This window comes from Prenolepis imparis, unplaced genomic scaffold (genome assembly GCF_030444845.1).
Source record: "Prenolepis imparis isolate NDT839.2.m4 unplaced genomic scaffold, iyPreImpa1.0 SCAF_391, whole genome shotgun sequence".
NCBI lineage: Eukaryota > Metazoa > Arthropoda > Insecta > Hymenoptera > Formicidae > Prenolepis > Prenolepis imparis.
The window spans coordinates 2,052-21,468 of NW_028141549.1; the positions used below are offsets into that span (position 1 = coordinate 2,052).

General features: G+C 38.6%; 2 protein-coding genes across 2 annotated transcripts; both read left to right on the forward strand.

Moving 5' to 3' along the window:
* The first annotated feature begins 7,208 nt into the window (after nt 1-7,208).
* LOC145948437 (uncharacterized) lies at nt 7,209-12,115 on the forward strand. Its single transcript, XM_083058127.1, has 2 exons — nt 7,209-7,340; nt 11,198-12,115. Exons 1-2 carry the CDS (start codon nt 7,209-7,211, stop codon nt 12,113-12,115), a joined length of 1,050 nt encoding a protein of 349 aa, XP_082914253.1.
* Nucleotides 12,116-13,981: 1,866 nt separating this feature from the next.
* Nucleotides 13,982-14,726, forward strand: LOC145948438 (uncharacterized). The gene has a single exon (XM_083058128.1). The coding sequence runs from the start codon at nt 14,043-14,045 to the stop codon at nt 14,724-14,726; it is 684 nt and encodes a 227-aa protein (XP_082914254.1). The 5' UTR covers nt 13,982-14,042.
* Nucleotides 14,727-19,417: the final 4,691 nt, after the last annotated feature.

Genomic DNA, 19,417 nt, shown 5'->3' on the forward strand with positions numbered 1-19,417 from the left:
ATGCAATAAAAACCCAATTAAAGGTAGTAAACGCAACGATAGCGCACATAGAAACGTTAGAAAATATAGTTCAACGAAACGAAAATCTATTACGCAAACAAGTACAGGCATTTTTCGAACGCGAAGACATTTCTGAACATTTTGCGATAACCACTGCGGTCATTACAGAACTAATACGCGACGCAGAAAATGTACTAGATTACCTGACACACATACAAAAAGAAACAATACAACTAAAATTAATGCCGGTAGATATAATAACCGCGCATTTAAAGGAAGCGGTACACCAAATACCGCAAGGTTCATATTTCCCGTTCTCAATACATGCCGAGAATTGGTTACAAATAGAAAAATACATGACAGTAAGCGCATATTGCGATAAAACAAAAATTTTCACCATCCTTCATTTTCCGCTAATAACAAAACCTACGTACGATATCATAAGAGTAGTAGCGCTCCCTATTCCGGACCATAACGCGATAATGTCAAGCACAGAAATAACAAACGAACTACTCGCGTTAAATAAGGAAACGCTAACATACGTACTAATAACAGAAAACGTGTTAGAAAAGTGTAAAAGGAACAACTACGATTATATATGTCTAAAGACACATTCAATATACCGTATAAACGCGAACGCCCCGTGCGAAATTCAAATGTACGAACAGCGACAACAGTATCATAACAATTGTAAAATAAAGCGAACTATTGAAAGAAAAGCAGTCTGGATCGCATTACACCAGCCAGGCACTTGGTTATATTCAACCACCACTGACCTGCAAGTAATTATACAATGCAACGGACAACATGAGTACAGAGAAACAATAAGAAATACGGGACAAATAACACTACAAGGAAAATGCAAATTGACAACCACAGAAATGACGATACAAACAAGAAACACAGTTTTCGAAACGGAAACGGAAACGTACCTACCAGAATTAAACATAACACTATTACGCGATCTCAAAACTAACAACAATATAACGTTAACAGACGTCACAGAACACGAAACTGAATTAACAGAATTAAGAGCCAAATTACACACGATAAATAATAACTTGGAAAACAATGAGCAAAGGTTTTTCACCAAAAAATACTTTCTATACCCAATGGCAACCAACGGAATAATCCTTACCGTAGTAATAGCAATAATAATTTATATAACAAAAAAAACCAGGAAAACCGTATACAAACCTACAACAATACCAAGACCAAAACCAATATTAAAACGTAGGCTAAGCACGCGATATTAGAAGTAAGAACAAAAATTGTAAAGCATTGTAAATATCGCTATAGAACTAAGAAAACTACGTGCCTCGTTTTCTTTTCTAACGGGGGAGGGATGTTATAGCCCTAAAAGCTATAACTATAATTATTAAAATCACTTAATATAATTATTATTATTTTGTATATATTACACAAAAATAAGTAAGACGCATGCTTGCAAAAGCGCTGAGGCAATAAGAATTTCGACAAGCATACGAAATCCGAAAAACGAGACTAACGCTGAGTAAGCACTGCGCTAATTAAGAAATTACCAAAATCGCAAGCAAAGCGTTCCATTAACCTCCTTCGCTTGCGACTAGTAACCCAATTATTAGATATAAAAAGGACCCTAAGACAACTCTCGAGGTCCCAGTCAAGCTGCAGTAAAGCGCAAGTACGTTAATAACAAACCACGACACGATTGTGAACAAGTGATCTACGCAACAACTGTGTAAGCATACTTTATTTTGCGTCACCCCAAGACGCTCATATACTTTGTACAACTGACTATTTATATTAAATATATTGTGAAACCACAAACGGGAGTGAAATTCCCCCTGACGTTCCCGAGCTTCCTAGTTCTAATTCGGTAACGATCCCTTAACTATCCTGTGCCTCACAAGGGCATAACAATGCATACAATGTAAACATATATGTATATATATACACACACACACACATACACATAATATATTTATATGACGAAGTATATTGGGGTGCAATTCACTTTTTATTAATTAATTATATATAATTGACTTTTTATTTCTTTTTTATTTATTTTATTAATTTTTTTATTAATTTTTTTTTATTTTAATTACTTATTTATTTATTTTTATTATTTTATAATTTTAATATTTTTTTAATAATGACATTTCCCAATATACAATATTTTAAATTTTTTGACGGAAGAAACCACCACCTTCTCGCGGTTTCCGTTGAGCAACAATATGTACGTCGTACATTAGTACAAAATAAATAGGGAATAAAAAGAATAAAATCTTAAACAATATTTATAAATTAAAATATTATTTTATTACAATTATTTCTTTAAAGATAAAAAATCTTTTTTAATAGAAAGGCGTATATATTGGCCAAGAGTGGATTTTTATATATAAAATATACTTATAATTATTAATTATAATTATTATTAATTAATAATTATTTTTAATTAAAATTTTAAATATAAGTTACTTAATTTATGTTTAAAATATATTAATTTTATTAATATTATTTTATAATATTAAATATATTTTTTATATTTTATATTTTCTTTTTGCATATTGGGTCGCATCGCCTACTCACTATCGCCAGTATTCCGGATTCGCTCGAAATTCGTAGCTCTATTCTAAAGAAAATAAAGGACAAAAGATATACCTGTCCTCTTCTACATATGTTCGAAGGACAAGGGTTCTCATCTTTTCGGTGCGCTCTGCGCTGCCGACCTACCCCCTCCACTGCAAGATGGCTGTCGCGAAGTGGCTGTCGCGCGTGAAATCTTGCATCACTGGTTGCATGAGCAGGTCTTGCGCCCTGGCCGAGTGGTTAATATTAACCTGGAGGAGGTGAGCATTGTCAAGAGGCATAATTACACCTTGCTCACCTCCTCCAGGTTAGCCTCCTTAGCAGCTCTTACTTGAGCTGGCTTCTCGGGTACTTGTTTCCCCTTATTCCCCCCTTCTTCTTTTGTTTTCGGCTCCTGCTTGCTTCCGTTCCCTCCCCTTTTGGTTATTTTGGCATAGGCGCAGGCCCTCCCCCCGTACCTGTGGTCGGCCTTGCGCCCGTAATCTTTACAATACGGGCAGCAAGGCCGCTCTGTGCATCCACCCGCCTTGTGCCCAGTTTTACCACAGCGGTAACAAAGACCGCTGCGGTCTGTTTCCGCCTTGCATGTAGCGCGAGTATGACCCGCGCCCATGCACCTGAAGCACTGTAGAGGGCGGGCCTCCAGTGTTTCCATTTTTACTGTGGTCCAACCAACCATTAGTGGGCCAGCTTTCATTATCTTGCTGGCCGCTATAGTCGGAATTTGTGCCCAGCAAGAACTCAGGCCGTCCCGGGGGGACCTGGATATTTTACCAATCCTGATATCCCCCTCGAGACAGCCTCCTGCCCCGGCCAACGAGGCCAAGATGTCTTCTGCTGTCGCAGAATCATCCAGGCCGGAGATACGCATCTCCGACCTCTTTATAGGGACGGAGACCCTGATTCCCTTGGGTTCAAGGGACTTCTTCAAGGCCTCCGCCAACAATTTAGCCTTTTCGGCATTTCCCTCCCCGGTTACTTCGTATAATAAGCCCCCAGTGGCGGCCCTCTTTGGTCTGAGTGACGGAATACTGAAATCCTGTAGACGAATCTCTTTCTGGATTCCGGCCATTGCTTCGCCCAGAGACCGTTGGGTCGCCACTCCGTCGGCGTCTGTGGTCTCCATTTCGTTTCCCCCATGAGATGGCATACTAATCAGGATTGCCGCTCTCCTGGGGGGGCGAATGTTGGCCTTCGGTCGGCTGGCTTCTTTCTCAGCGGTTCCTACAGTCTCCTTTGCCGCTTTACCGCTCTTCACTGCTGCTCCCCGGTTCGCTGCTGCTACTATCAATGGAGCTTTCGCCTCCTTCTTGATAGACTGAGGATTCTCGATGTTCTTCGTCCCCTTCTTCTTCTTATTCCTCTTCTTCCTCGTCTCCGCCACCGTCCACTCCTGCTCCTCTTTCTTGTCATGAGGAGTAGAGAGTATTTTGACGTCAGTGCAGACCTCCTGGATTGAAATAATCTTCGGTTTCTGCACTGCCGTCTTGCCCACTTTTTGCCCGCTCCTCGGTGGAACGGAATTCTGTGAAGGCTGTGAAGTTTGTGAAGGCTTTGTCTTCAGTACCCTCTTCTCCTTGGGCTCGTCCCCGGATTTTGCAGCCGCTGCTGCGGCATATGTTTTTGAGGTTTTCGCCCCTGCCGGTGCTGCCTTATTGGCAGAAGTTCCCACCGGAGGTCGAAAGCTCCTTTCCGGTGGAAGCCTCTCCTCGACCGCCGCGAATCTTGCATTAATCATCTTGCCTACCTGCTTGATGATGGAGGCCTCCATATTGCCTATTGCTGATTCGCTTTCCTGTTGAGAGGATCTGGGTGCAACGCCCTTGTCATTGTTCTTCCCCTTCAGTTGGAAGTTGACGAGAGACGTGTCCTCCTTAGTGGCCGAAGTGTCCCCTCCTTTTCCGGAGGTAACGAATTCCTCCCTCAGGTTTCTGATTTCCACCCGAAATCCCTGTACCGTCCGTTTCATGGAGGCAATTTCCGCTTTAAGTTGGCGGTTTTCCTCCATCAGCTTGATATTCTCTTCGTTTGCCGTGCGACAAAGTTCCTTTGTGGCCGATGTGACCACCTCAGCCGCTAACTTAACCTAACCTTTCTTTACTAATTTTCTACCTATTTTACATGTTTACATCCTTTACGTAAAAATTTACGTTTTTTTACGTAAAAAAAATAAAAAAATTATTTTTTTACGTGTAAACGCATATCACTGATTATAATATAATATCGTAATATATATTCTAATATATTATAACATATATAATGTATTACAAATATTATCATTATCATTAATAATGTTACATGATTTATTATTATAGTTTATATTTTTAACAAAGTAAAAGATTCAAACGCCAGTACTTATAAAACAAGGTTAAAGAAATTTTTAAACGACCAACTGGCTAGTGATAATGCGTTTATTTATCGTTACGTTTCGAAATTAAAGATCTGAATTTCCACATTACATATCTTATAAAAAAACTACAGAATATTGAAATGACGGGTTTGGTTGCGTTGTTTTCTATTGAGTTCTTAGATGAATTTTATTCCTGTAATAATAGTAGTTTAAGAAGTAATTTTTATCACAAACAAAAAACTAGACTATCAAATAAATTTAATAATATCTTGGACAAATATAAAACTAACAACAATGTTCTTAAAGATATTGATAAATCGAAATGGCTCGTTAACCTGAGTGATAGGATTTTACCGGAGGCCGTTCAAAATGTTTTATGCTTGGGTGAAAGTTTTAGTCTCCGAGTCAATTAGACGACATCTTTGCTATCATTCCTAGGAATGGTATTAATGAGATCTTATATAGTTTTAATAACTACCATCCTAGATTAAAGTTTACTTATGAACTTGAAACGGATGGCTCGATAGAATTTTTGGACACTAAAGTCATTAGATGCAATAACAATCTTATCACTAATTGGTACAGAAAACCAACCTTTTCGGGTAGATATATTAATTATTATTCCGGCCAACCACATAGATACAAAGTTAATACTATAGTTAATCTCACAGACAGAGCGATTTTACTCTCTGATAAAAGGTTTCACGATAAGAATATTTTGACTATTAAACAAATTTTATCTAATAATTGTTACCCGATACATTTTTATAATAAGATTATCAATAGAAGATTAAAAGATCTATACTCAATGAATGAGGAACGTACAAATATTAAAAATAAGTTTGATCCCTCAAAGTGTGTGGTTTTTCCGTATATTAAGGGCTTAAGTGAGGAGATTCGTCAATCGTTGAATAATTACGGCTTAGAGGTTTTACACACAGTACCAAATAAACTCGATACTTTGATTAAAAAAGGAAAGGACCAACTTGAACCGAACAAAAGAACGAATATTGTTTATAAGATTTCTTGCAATGATTGTGGTGCTTGTTACATCGGGCAAATAAAACGACATCTTGAAACGCGCATAAAAGAACATAGAAGTGACATTAGGAAACACCAGAGTAATCATTCGGTGGTTAGTAAGCACAGGGTTGCAAGAAATCATGAATTTGATTGGACGTCGGTATCAATCTTACACAACGAATGTAATTTGAAAAAGAGAGAAATTAGGGAAATGATTTGTATAAAAAAAACATAGAGATGCGATTAATCTGCAGAAGGATACGGATAATTTGAACGCGATATATGACACTATTCTTAACGTACTTTAATATCCTTGACTAATGAATTTGTTATTGTCACGATTTTTATATATTATGTTTATGTTTATAACACTTTCTTTATATATCTCAACATTCTGACTTATACCAGCTTACGTTAGACTTTTCTAGTCACTGTGTAAAATGATGACGGAATTTCCACTCACGTACGGTCATTTCACATACTGAAACACTATATCTATAGAAATTGCAGATTGTAAGGTATTGTTTTTACATGTATTATATGTTTTATTGGCTTATATCATTATTATAACATCTACGAGCCTTAATGGTTTTTGTTATTTTAGTCTGAAGAGGACCCGATATAGGGTCGAAACGTAACGATAAATAAACGCATTATCACTAGCCAGTTGGTCGTTTAAAAATTTCTTTAACCTTGTTATATTTTTAAATAATTTGAATATAAATATTTGATACTTTTTTTTTAAATATTTTTAAATGAATAAAACAAAAATATATATAAAAGTTTATAAAAATACAATGAATATTATTATTATTATATTTGATAATATTTAATAAAATTTAAGATATTTGAGTTAAAATAATAAAGTTGATATCTTTCTTAATATTTTTTAAAAGTTAATTTTTGCGTATTAATTTTGTAATATGAAATTTCTTAGACCCAATTGCACCAATGTTATTTTAACTTTAAGTGAGACTTGAATATGTATCTATCTTTAACTTTCTTTCTAAATAAATAAAGATATTATATATTTAAGTCTTACTTAAAGCCAAAGTAGGTAACGTTGATACAATCGGGCTTTAAATATTTAATTTTACAATGGTTTCTAAATTCTCAATAAGAAAAATATTATAAAAGAATAAATTAGAATACATAAATAAATAATTAAATAATATAATAATAATATAATAATAATATAATAATAATAATAATAATAATATTACAGATTATTCATTTGGACGGTGTGCAAGTGCGCCCGCCAAAAATGGCACAATTTAATAATGGCAACGTGCCATATGAATTATTAGTAAAGTCTAATACAATCGTATCAAATATGGGAATATTTGATCCAATTAGTTCTTTAGATATACTACCTGAATCAGTCGAATTTTGTGATGTATTAAATACTACAAATCGTATTAGTAAGTATTCTTTCATTATATTTTTAATAATTTTTTTATTATTTTTACCTATTATACTATACAATTTGGAATAAGTTAATTTTTTATCTTATCTTTTATATATTATTAATTGTTTTTCTACAAAATATATAGCTGTTATATATTGCTGTTTTTTTAAAATCTATATAGCTATTAATTGCAAATTACATACTTTTTTAAAACAAAAACAACGTGTTTTCTTTATATTAATTAATTTCTTTCATTATTTTGTGTATAAAGATATTAAAGTAAGATCATCGGTAAATAATTATTTTATGAGATATTTCATAATTTATGTAATATTATTTCAAATTATAGTATAAAATATCTTGTAAACTGTTTATTTTTTCATCCTACCATTATAATTTTTTTATACAAATATTGCAGAAAAAAATTAATTTATTGTATATATTTTAAAAAAATATGGTTTCTTTTAAAAAATTTAAAATGATCTTGCCCTGATCTTGACAACGTCAGCTAAGAAATATAAAAATTTTTTTAAAACTTTATTATAATTATATTATAAATAATAAAATTTAATTTTATTCAATTTTTTCTAATTAATTGTATACTTTACAGTCTTAAAAGGATATGTAAAAACAAATTTTCAAATAACGATAGATAAATTAAATAAAATTATTGGATGCGGTGCAATAACAGATGGTGTGTATAAATTAGAAATACACATTATGAATTTTATAGAGGATGATTATTTTAAATATGATATTAAAAAAGGGGATCATATTGAAGTAATCGGGATTATGCAAGTAACAAGTAAAAACATTTATTATATATTATTATACATGTTTTTAATTATTAAATCAATAACTAATAATAAGAATTTTAAATAATTATTAATATATTTAAATAATTACTAATAATATAATTAAATAATTCTCTCTCTCTCTCTCTCTCTCTCTCTCTCTCTCTCTCTCTCTCTCTCTCTCTCTCTCTCTCTCTCTCTCTCTCTCTCTCTCTCTCTCTCTACTTGTACATACTATACAGATAAAGTCATATATAAATCATTCATATGTCGTGCTTACATATATGTGTATGTACATATAACACACATATTAACGAAAATTTCAGGCACTTTTTTATTTTTACTAAGTTTCTAAACTGATATCTGAAGATTCACTTATATTCCTTTATTCAATTCTAATGGTGAAGTCGTGTTATTTTGTATATACAAATTATCAATAAAAAGAATAACCTGTCTAAATAAATTAATCGTTTGGTTGATAACCATACAAACCTTTTAGGATCTCATTAAAATCTTCTTTACAATTCCATTTACAAAAAAAATAATCACATAATCCCTTTATATCAAAATAATATTATATATATACACACACATATACAGGGTTTATCAGGGTGTCCGGTAATAGTCGCATCAACCGTCGTGTGCAGGTAGAGCTAGTTAAACCGAGTAGAAAAGTCCTCTACCATTTTGCGATATTCTCAATAATAAGAGAGAAATAAATTAAAGAAAATCAGCCATTTCGCGCGATGATAAGCGTGCGGCGAGAAGAGACAGCCCACTCGGGGGTCCAGAGTTAGCGCTACTCGTATGGAGTTACTGTCTTTTGTAAAGCGCTCCTCCCCGCTTCATCGCGCGCTTAGCGACCGTGTAACATTATACTGTTTCTTTTCGCCGCATGCTTAGTAACGACATAAAACTGGGCTGTCTCTTCTCGCCGTCGTCACGCGAATTGGCCGATCTTTATTAATTAATATCTCTCTTATTATTGAGAATATCGCAAAATGGTAAAGGACTTTTCTACTCGGTTTAACTAGCTCTACCTGCACACGACGGTTGATGCGACTATTACCGGACACCCTGTATATATATTGACCAGGTGTAGTAGACTTATTTTCGAGAAGTCAGCGTAGTCAAACGTCAAGTGCGTGATAATACCACGCTGTGGATTAGGATTCCATCCTGAGCTCTCGCATTCTTTTTTGCAAATTTTCATATAAAATAAAATAAATTTTACACATTTATGTTTGTTTTTTAATATGTACGCTTGATAATTTTTTAAATTTAGAACGATATAATTTTCAATATAAACTTGAGAAATAAGTAGGCTATCGAGCCAAACGCGGATATTTGTGCGTCAGATAGCGACAATAATTTTTTTCGCAATAAGTTTTGTGCACGGGGCACGAAAATTTTGCTGGGTCCGTTGTCAAGATTTTAGTTATGAATAAATCTCAATTCAAGATTCCTATATTCCCCTTTGATCCCCTTCGACAGCCTATTTATTTATTAAATTTATAATAACGAGCCTAAAAAATTCTTGATATAATTTTAATTCAATTTACTTTTTATTCAATCTTATATATTTTATACATTTATCCGATAAGGTCAGATCAATGTATAAGATATATAATAAGATTGAATAAAAAGTAAATTGATTGTAAATTATATCAAGAATTTTTTAGGCTCGTTATTATAAATTTAATAAATAAATAGACTGTCGAAGAGGATCAAAGGGGAATATAGGAATCTCGAATTGAGATTTATTCATAAATAAAATCTTGACAACGGACTCAGCAAAATTTTCATGCCCCGTGCATAAAACTTATAGCGAAAAGAATTATTTTCGCTATCTGACGCACAAATATCCGCGTTTGACTCGATAGCCTACTTATTTCTCAAGTTTATATTGAAAATTATATCGTTCTAAATTAAAAAAGTTATCAAGCGTACATATTAAAAAACACAAACATAAATGTGTAAAATTTATTTTATTTTATATGAAAATTTGCAAAAAAGAATGAGTAGGTATACTATGAGAGTTCTAACCCATGGGGCTCTGAGGGGGGTGCGGGGCGCGGGGGGTTCTCCGTGGCGAGGGGTATGACATCACGCGGGGTGGGGGTATCTCGTGGGCGCGGGGGCTGACGTCACGCGGGTGGAGGGGGATGTTTCGACAAAGGAGGGGGAGTTTTCTGAGTGCAATATTTGTAGATGGTATCTTTACGACTTTTTTATGAGGGGTCTTAGACATTTTCCCCAAAAAGGTATAGAACAAGCGCCGATGATTAACAATTTTGTACCCTCGTTAATATAATTTTATTACGGAAGCGCCGATGTCCGGCTGCTCGTCAACGGAGCGTTCTAGAGTTCATTAAAACTATGTTTTTCATTTTATGGACATTTTATCATTAGGAAAGGAATGAAGATTTTAAGCCGACGCTGCGACGAACATGTCTAAACGTGATTTAATAGGCCTCTACCTATTTGCGTTGACGTTCGGCAGCTTGTACCCTCGCGGAAAATCTCCCATAAAAACGAGAGCGAAACATCTTCCTTAATATTTTTTAAGGAAGAATGCAACGTATCGGCGCCAACGTTCGGCAGCTTGTGTCCTTACTCCTCTATCCATAAAACCGATATCTCGGGAAACTATCTTTTGAGATACGCCAAATGTTAGAAAAGAAGATAGAATTAGGTGAAATATATATAAGGAGGATGAGAGCGCGTCAAACCATAGTACGATTTGAAAGCGCATAGATGCAGCGGTGAAAAAAGTTTAGTGGTTACTTTCTTGTATTAGAAGTGTTAGTGGTATAATAGTGAATAAAAGAAATAATGGAAAACATCGAGCAGAACGAACGCGACCTGTTGGAGCGGTCCCGCCAAGTCACCACCTTGGGCGAATATTTTGAATGGGCGCTGCTCTGCGAGGAATTTATCAATTTGCTCGAAGAACGCAGTCGTGTCAAGCGTCCGCGACTCTCGATTGGATATAGACAATCTTTGGTTGCTAGAATCGCGCGACTCGAGGGTGCAAAGACTCGATTGCAGAGACAGTTTATACCCAGTGGTGGTAATTACAGTGGCGATAATAACACGGGAAGACTCGTTTGGCGAGAGATCGATACCGCGTTCGAAAATCGGATATTGACAGGTGCGGTGATTAACGCAGACTATATCGAACCGCGACAATTTTTGGAAGACGCTAGTAGTGTAGTTCTCGAGCAAGTGCAAGATGTTATAAAAATACACAACTGTGCAAAAGTAAATACCGTGTTCAACGGTGAGTTTGTGACAGGTGATATGCGCTCCAACAAAAGCATTAACACGCGAAATTATGAACTCTTTCGCACGTCCGATTTACACGAGTGGTATGAGCGGCATGTCATCGAATCCACATTGGCGTCTCTCGAAGAGTTTCAGGAACGTGATAGCGGATGGGCATTGTCACGAATCCTTGATCTTACGGTCAACGTCAACAAGTGCAATCCTATGCGTGCTGGGTGTTATTTAAACTTGCCGCGAGAAATTGTGACGAAGAGAGCAGTGGTGAACGTGCAGTCTAAAGACAATGCATGTTTCGCATGGTCAGTGGTGGCCGCTCTGCATCCAGTTGCAAAATATAGTGAGAGAACATCGTCATATCCACACTATACGACAGTGTTAAATCTTCAGGACATTGAGTTTCCGATGACGTTAAACCAAATTAAAAAGTTTGAACTGGCAAATAACATCTCAATCAACGTCTACGGCATTGAGAGGAAGAAGGAATTATCTATTCTTCCGATACAGCTCACCGATCGGAAGAGAGAAAAACATGTAAATATGCTGTATGTGGAGGAGGACGACAGCGTTGGGCATTTCGCGTATATAAAAAATCTATCTCGGCTTGTCAGCACGCAACTGAGCAAACACAATGGTCAAAAATATATCTGCGATCGGTATGTATATTTATTGCAAACTATATAATAATTTTAAATAAAATTGTAAATAAAATTGTAATTTTTTTTTTCACAGATGCTTGCACTTCTTTAATTTGAGCGAAAAATTGGAGGCTCACATTGCGGACTGTCGAGAAATGAACGACTGCGCTATCCGATTACCAAGCGATAAAGACAAGTGGCTCGACTTCGACAACTACAACAGAAAGGAGCGATTTCCCTTCGTGGTGTACGCCGACTTGGAGTGTGTGCTGAAGAAGACGCCGGAACATGCGTCATACTCCCAACATCACGAGGTATTTAGCGTTGGGTATTACGTGCAATGTTCGTACGACAACTCGTTATCCGCGTATAATTCTCGCCGTAGTATCGATTGCGTTTCATGGTTCGCCGAAGAACTTAAAAATTTAGCGCATCGTGTAAAGGGTATTTTGTCTGATAATGTCCCCATGACAAAATTAACGCAAGATGAATGGGAAAAATTTCATAGCGCCACGCATTGTCATATATGCGAAAAACCGTTTGGGCCGGATGATACACGCGTACGCGATCATTGTCATCTGACCGGGCGATACAGGGGTTCCGCGCACTCAAACTGTAATCTAAACTACAAAGACTCTTATGTCATTCCTGTAATTTTCCATAATCTATCCGGCTATGACGCACATTTCATCATAAAAGAAATAGCTACCGCGTATAAAGGACGCGTAGATGTGCTTCCAATAACAAAAGAAAAATACATTTCATTTACGAAGACTGTCAATAGTACCGACGACGACAAAGATTGGAAAACTTTCGTGAAATTACGATTCATCGATTCATACAAATTTCTCAGTGCTAGTCTTGACAAATTGGCATCTTTTTTGAATAAGGATAAGTTAAAAATTTTGCGTTCCAATTTTTCCGCATTATCCACCAACAATTTTGAATTATTAACGCGAAAAGGTGTCTTTCCGTACGAGTACATTGACTGCGTGGACAGGCTGCAGGACACGCGTTTACCACCACGCGAATCGTTTTACAGTTCTTTAACCAGTGACACTGTATCCGAGAACGACTACGCACATGCCGTCAACGTGTGGCAGCAGTTCTCCATTCAAACCTTGGGTGAATACAGCGATCTGTACTTAAAAACTGATGTCTTGTTGTTGGCAGATATATTTGAAAACTTTCGCGACACTTGCATCGCGAGTTACGGACTCGATCCTGCGTATTATTATACTCTTCCTGGGTATACATGGGACGCGATGCTAAAACATACACGCGTAAATTTCGAACTGCTTACCGATATCGATATGGTTATGTTTATTGAACGAGGTATACGCGGTGGTCTAAGTCAATGTTCAGGAAGATACGCCCATGCTAATAACAAGTACATGCAATCGTATGATCCGTCGAAACCATCATCATATTTAATGTATTTAGATGTAAATAATTTGTATGGATGGGCAATGTGTCAACCACTACCTTATGCCGATTTTCGATGGGTCGACGATGTATCTAATTTTGACATCTCGTCAATAGCGCTCGATTCACCTACAGGCTATATCCTCGAAGTAGATTTAGAATATCCGCAACATCTTCACGACATGCACACTGACCTACCGTTTTGCCCGACGCGCGACAAGCCGCCCGGCAAGCGGGAAGATAAGCTTCTCGCAACGCTATATGATAAGAAGCGTTATGTCATACACTACCGCAACCTGCAACAGTGCACGCGTCACGGCCTTCGCGTTACAAAAATACATCGCGTATTACAATTCACTCAATCCGCATGGCTCCGCGATTACATTGAACTAAATACAAAATTTAGAACACATGCGAAAAATGATTTTGAGAAAAATTTGTACAAATTGATGAACAACGCGGTATTTGGCAAAACGATGGAAAACGTTCGAAATCATGTAGATGTAAAATTATTGACAAAGTGGGACGGACGATACGGTGCAGAGGCGATGATTGCTAAACCAAATTTTCACAGTAGAAGCATCTTTTCGGAAAATTTAATTGCCGTAGAATTACGTAAACTCGAAGTAAAATTTAACAAACCAATCTATGTTGGTATGTGTATACTCGACATATCGAAAGTGTGTCTGTACGAATTTCACTACGAGTACATGTCACCGCTCTATCGTGAAAGATGCCGAATAATGTACACTGACACCGACAGTTTAATATACCATATTAAATGCGAAGACGTGTATGAAAATATGAAACACGATATCGCTAGATTCGATACGAGCGATTATCCAATTGACAACGCGTACGGTATAGCGCATGCAAACAAAAAGGTGCCAGGCTTGATGAAAGACGAGAATAACGGTGCAATAATGACCGAATTCGTCGGGCTCAGAGCAAAAATGTACGCTTTGCGAGTGGATGGTAAGAAAGATACAAAAAAGGTTAAAGGTGTCAAAAGTAACGTTGTCGCGAGAACGATAACATTCGACGATTATACGCGGTGCCTGAACGACGAGATTGAAATGACACGTAGTCAGTCATGTATTAGGTCGAAATTGCATGAAGTATACACCATCTGCGAGACAAAAATTGCTCTAAGTCCGTACGACGATAAGCGGTATATCATACCTGATTCGACCGACACATTACCATGGGGACATTATCAGATACCCTTATAAAATATAATGTAATATAATGTATGTGCGATATAATGTTATGTAACATATGTGTATGTATTTCATATATTGGAACGGAAAGGATGTATTAATAAAGATTTTGTATTTCACATATTTCATGTATATTGTAATATTTCAAATACTTTTATTTGTTGTACACATTATATATTTTTTAATTTTTGAGTAATTAATAAATACAATTTGTATGAATTAAATTGCATTGTCCTTATGTATCCAAGAGTTGTGCGAATTGTCAAATCCCAGCCATTTTACGTAAACCTCGTCACCCCTCCTGCGCAGTACTTTCTCCACGAGATATACGTCCGGATAATTCGCGCTATGCAACTCGTGCTCGTAAAACGCTCCAGCGACAGATGTTTTGCGATAGTCCTCGAGTAGATAGGTTACGGGATTAGTACGCTGCACTTTAACAATTTTAAACACTTCGGTTGTCCAATTTGGTGTGTAACCCTTCTCGAAAAGTTTCTTGTACTTGCTAACGCGTACCGGGTCACCTACTTTGAACTTTGCCGGAGCGGCAATCTTTATGTTACTATATACCGTTTTTAAAAGTTTATCAGCGATCGCGGGGGTGACGTCGACGGGTCGCATGCCGATCGTTCGATGCTTGCGCGCGTTGTAATCCGATACGAGTTCCGCCAACGCGTCGATCCACTTGTAAGTTCCGTTCAACGTAAACATCTTCCACATGTCGTTCTTCAGCGTGCGATTGAATCGCTCCACAACCGATGCCTTCAATACCGAATATGTAGAATAGTGATTGATGTTATGTTTCCGTATAAGCCGTTGCACGTCGGCGTTATAAAATTCTTTCCCCATATCGGTTTGCATGTTTCTCGGACATCTCTTGCTATCTCGAATTATCTCGGCGATAGCGTCAGCCGTCTCGCTTCCAGCTTTACTCTTGAGTGGTATGGCCCACGCGTACTTGCTCAACACATCGATGACGGTGAGTATGTAGTGGTAACCTCTGTTGAAACGAGAGTACGGACGCATCTCGACGATGTCAGCTTGCCACAGGTCATCGTATCCCCGCACTATGACGTGTCTTCGGGGAAAATTTTTCCTTGCCGGCGCGTGCAGTTCGTTCACCAACTGCCGTTTCTCCAAACTATGTTGTTTCATCGCTTCGTCGGTTTTTCTCGATCGCCGTTTGCCGCTCGTTTTATGATTCATTTTCGTTTGTCGTTCTTCAATAGCCGTTCCTGACCCGTTCTTGAGCCGTTCGTAGCCGTTCCTGACCCGTTCGTAGCCGTTCCTGACCCGTTCTTGAGCCGTTCCTGACCCGTTCTTGAGCCGTTCCTGACCCGTTCTTGAGCCGTTCCTGACCCGTTCGTAGCCGTTCCTGACCCGTTCTTGAGCCGTTCGTAGCCGTTCCTGACCCGTTCGTAGCCGTTCCTGACCCGTTCGTAGCCGTTCCTGAGTCGTTCTTGTGTTGTTTACTTCCGTTCTTGACCCATTCGAAAATCGTTCTTGATTCGTTCGCTGCCTTGTTCACAGTCGTTTCTAACCCGTTCGTAGCCTTTCCTGACCCGTTCGCAGCCGTTACTGACCCGTTCGCAGCCCTGCTTGAGTTGTTTGTAGCCTTGCATGTAGCCTTTAAAGACTTGTTCGTAGCCTCGTTCGCAGCCCTGCTTGAGTTGTTGGTAGCCTCGTTCGCTGTTGCTAGGCCGTTCATAGCCTCGTTCGCAGCTGTTGCTAGGCCGTTCACTACCACTCATTGTAGTTAGATAGCAGTTCGATAATCCTTCGTAGCTGTTCGATAATTGTTCGTAGCCGTTCGATAACCCTTCGTAAATGTTCGATAACCGTTCGATAGCCGCTCCTAACCCGTTCACTGCTGCTCATTCAGGTTGATAGCCGTTTCTGAGTTAGCGTTAGCCGCGCGTTGAAGTTCGTTTATCACAATCTGTATTGCCCGCACATCCTTCTCGAACGAAGTCAGCTTCTCATCTGATTCTTTCTGTTGATTCATCAATCTTTTAACGCAGGATTCCACATACAGTTTGTTGACGGCATCGGTGTCAGCCTCAGGTTGCGCTACACGACGAATCTTCCGCGACCTTGCGTCATAGTCTGTAGCGACACGACATAGAGCGTTTTCGTGCACGTAACTTTTCACCAATCTATCCCAAGAACCGCTCGTGCCGGTTGCATCATTTCTTGGTTCGAATAATCCAAATTTGTTGATAGGCATTTTTTTTTTTTTCCACCGATGAGTGACGCTGATCGACTGATTAGATTTGTTGAGACACCATTCAATTTATAATAATGCCTGCTTCGCGAAGTTCCTCGATGATCGACAGGATCTCATTGTCGTGAGCGTTGTGGCCAGCTCGGCGCGAAGCGTCCAGCAATCGTACCCGATCCACTAGCTCGTTGGGGTCATCCCAGTGTATATAATCGATCTTATTGTCGGTTAGCGCCATCGCGTGAGGCATGAATACTCCCTTTCCAGATTTTTTCTTTTCAATCGATATCAATGGTGCGATTATATGTTTGTACTTGTATCCCCTGTTGCTTCGTAATTGGCCTTGTGTGTCATAATTGCGTTTATGCGCGTTCGTCGCCAATAATATACTCTTGTATTTACGCATATCATCCTCCGTGTAAATGTCATCATCGGGAATTCTCTTGAAGATCAATTCGTATAATCCTGGTGTACCAATGTACCTCACTTCGTCTATAATTATAGAGTCATATTTGTCAATGTCGAATCGTTTGTTACCGAGACGCATTTCATCCTTGTCGAAATAGACACCGTACACGTGATCGATTTTCCTTTCTTTGTCACCACCGAGGAGAGTGCTCATGTACTCTTGTCCCAGTGGTCCCAAGTGCTTTCGCAACATTTCTTGACCTTCCAGCGTTTGTAATGTGTTTCGAACAAACGATGTTTCAAGCGTGCTGCCCGAGGTTTCGAAAACATTTTCGTTTGCGAGTGTTTCGGGTATCATAGGCTGTACGATTCTCGTTGTCGCAAACGGTGTAGAGCTTATCATCGGTTCATCCAGTAAAGCATTCGATGTACGCTGTGTCGATGAGCGATTCGGGTTTGACCGTTTCCTCTTTTTCGGTGTCGCATCATCCTTCTCCTCTTCCTCCTCTTCCTCCTCCTCCTTGTACCGCTTGATGGGTAAGATTTTAATCTTTGCGGTACTTTCCGGCTCGTTTTTCACCGCGATCGAGTTGTCGACAATCTTTTGTAGCGGCTCAATAATAGGTCTAAAATGGGTCTTGACCGCGATATCGTCATCGATCTTACCGGTCTTCAAAGCGCGATGTTTCTTGCGGATTGATTCACTAGTTTTCGCAATCTCCTTCGCTATCTTTTCACGCTCGCGAATATTATCGTTCTCAGCCATGTCGGTAGAGTGTCGAACGCTCGTGTTTCACCTCTCTCGACAGAACATCGGCAACGACTAATTGTTTTGCGGTATCGCGAACACGTTAAATCCGTTTCTGTATCGGCCGTTCGTAAGCGAGCTATCCTTATCTATCACTAGAAATCCATACTTTTGCTGCCAACAAGTACGACATAATTCACTGAAATCCTCGTATGACATGTCAGTATTCACGTGATCATTGTACACATGTTTCAAGTTGGTACCATCCTGTTTAAACAAGATTAGCAGGTTTGCGTTGTCGCGTATAAGATGTTTCGGTATTCTTGCGTATGTCTGACAGAGATAGAAGCAGTCGACGTTCGAGTGGCGTCCCATTGAAAAGTATTCTCTTATCGTATTTTGTTTGTCACACGCCACGTCATCGAAAACGAAAATCGAGTTTGGACATGCTTCGCTCGGTGGAATGACGTCACTGTTATTGGAGAATGTAAAATAGCCGATTTCATCGATCGACGTCAACAAATTCTCCAGATACTGATATTTTGGCTGTTGCAGTGACTTTGAGTACACGTACACGTTTTCAAAGCGGACGCCGTGCGGGCTTTCTATCAAACTAATCAACACGTTAGTTTTACCGCAATTCGAGGGGCCGCAAACGATCGCGCGTATAGTAGTCGGCAGTATCGTACCGTGTCTACGCATCTCCGCGTTGTCCCCCATCGATCGTAATCTGGCGTCGTAATTCGTCACCCGTATCGCGAAAGGTTGTCGCACGAAATTCATGTTCACACTCCTGACTGGATCGAACGTCTGCCTATTTATAGCTGCGCGGAACTGCGAATTGCTCAGTAACGAAAAAATGTTTGTCTTGCTATCAAGCCCTTACGATATTTGTAATTTGAGCGCCGAACAGCTACAATTTGTGTCGAAAACAGTTTTATTGCGAATGTGCGGCAATTACGTTCACTGCGTGTGGGACAAGCTTCCGGAACATATAAAGGCGGATTTGGAGGTTCAAACTTATCGCCGCTGTTTCGAACATTACAATCGACCGTGGCAGCGAACGCACATTGACGGTCCAGCACCGATGATAAAAGATTGCAGCGAATGTCAACGAAAATAGGTAGAGGCCTATTAAATCAGGCGATAAACGCACTTCCGATCGAATTCCATATCCCCGGCTATCAGTTTTGCGGTCCGGGCACGCGACTACAAAAGCGATTAGCCAGGCGATTAGCCAGAGGCGATCGAGGTATCAACCCATTGGACGCGGCGTGCCGTGAACACGATATAGCGTACTCTCGAAGCAACGATCTCATCGAGAGA

What these genes read in the sequence shown, in the direction of transcription:
- LOC145948437 (XM_083058127.1), top strand. Translation starts at nt 7,209, where the DNA reads ATGGCACAATTTAATAATGGCAACGTGCCATATGAATTATTAGTAAAG. An exon ending in AATCAGTCGAATTTTGTGAT is followed by an intron (nt 7,341 to 11,197) that starts GTATTAAATACT and finishes ACTCGATTGCAG; the next exon opens with AGACAGTTTATACCCAGTGG.
- LOC145948438 (XM_083058128.1), top strand. Translation starts at nt 14,043, where the DNA reads ATGATTGCTAAACCAAATTTTCACAGTAGAAGCATCTTTTCGGAAAAT.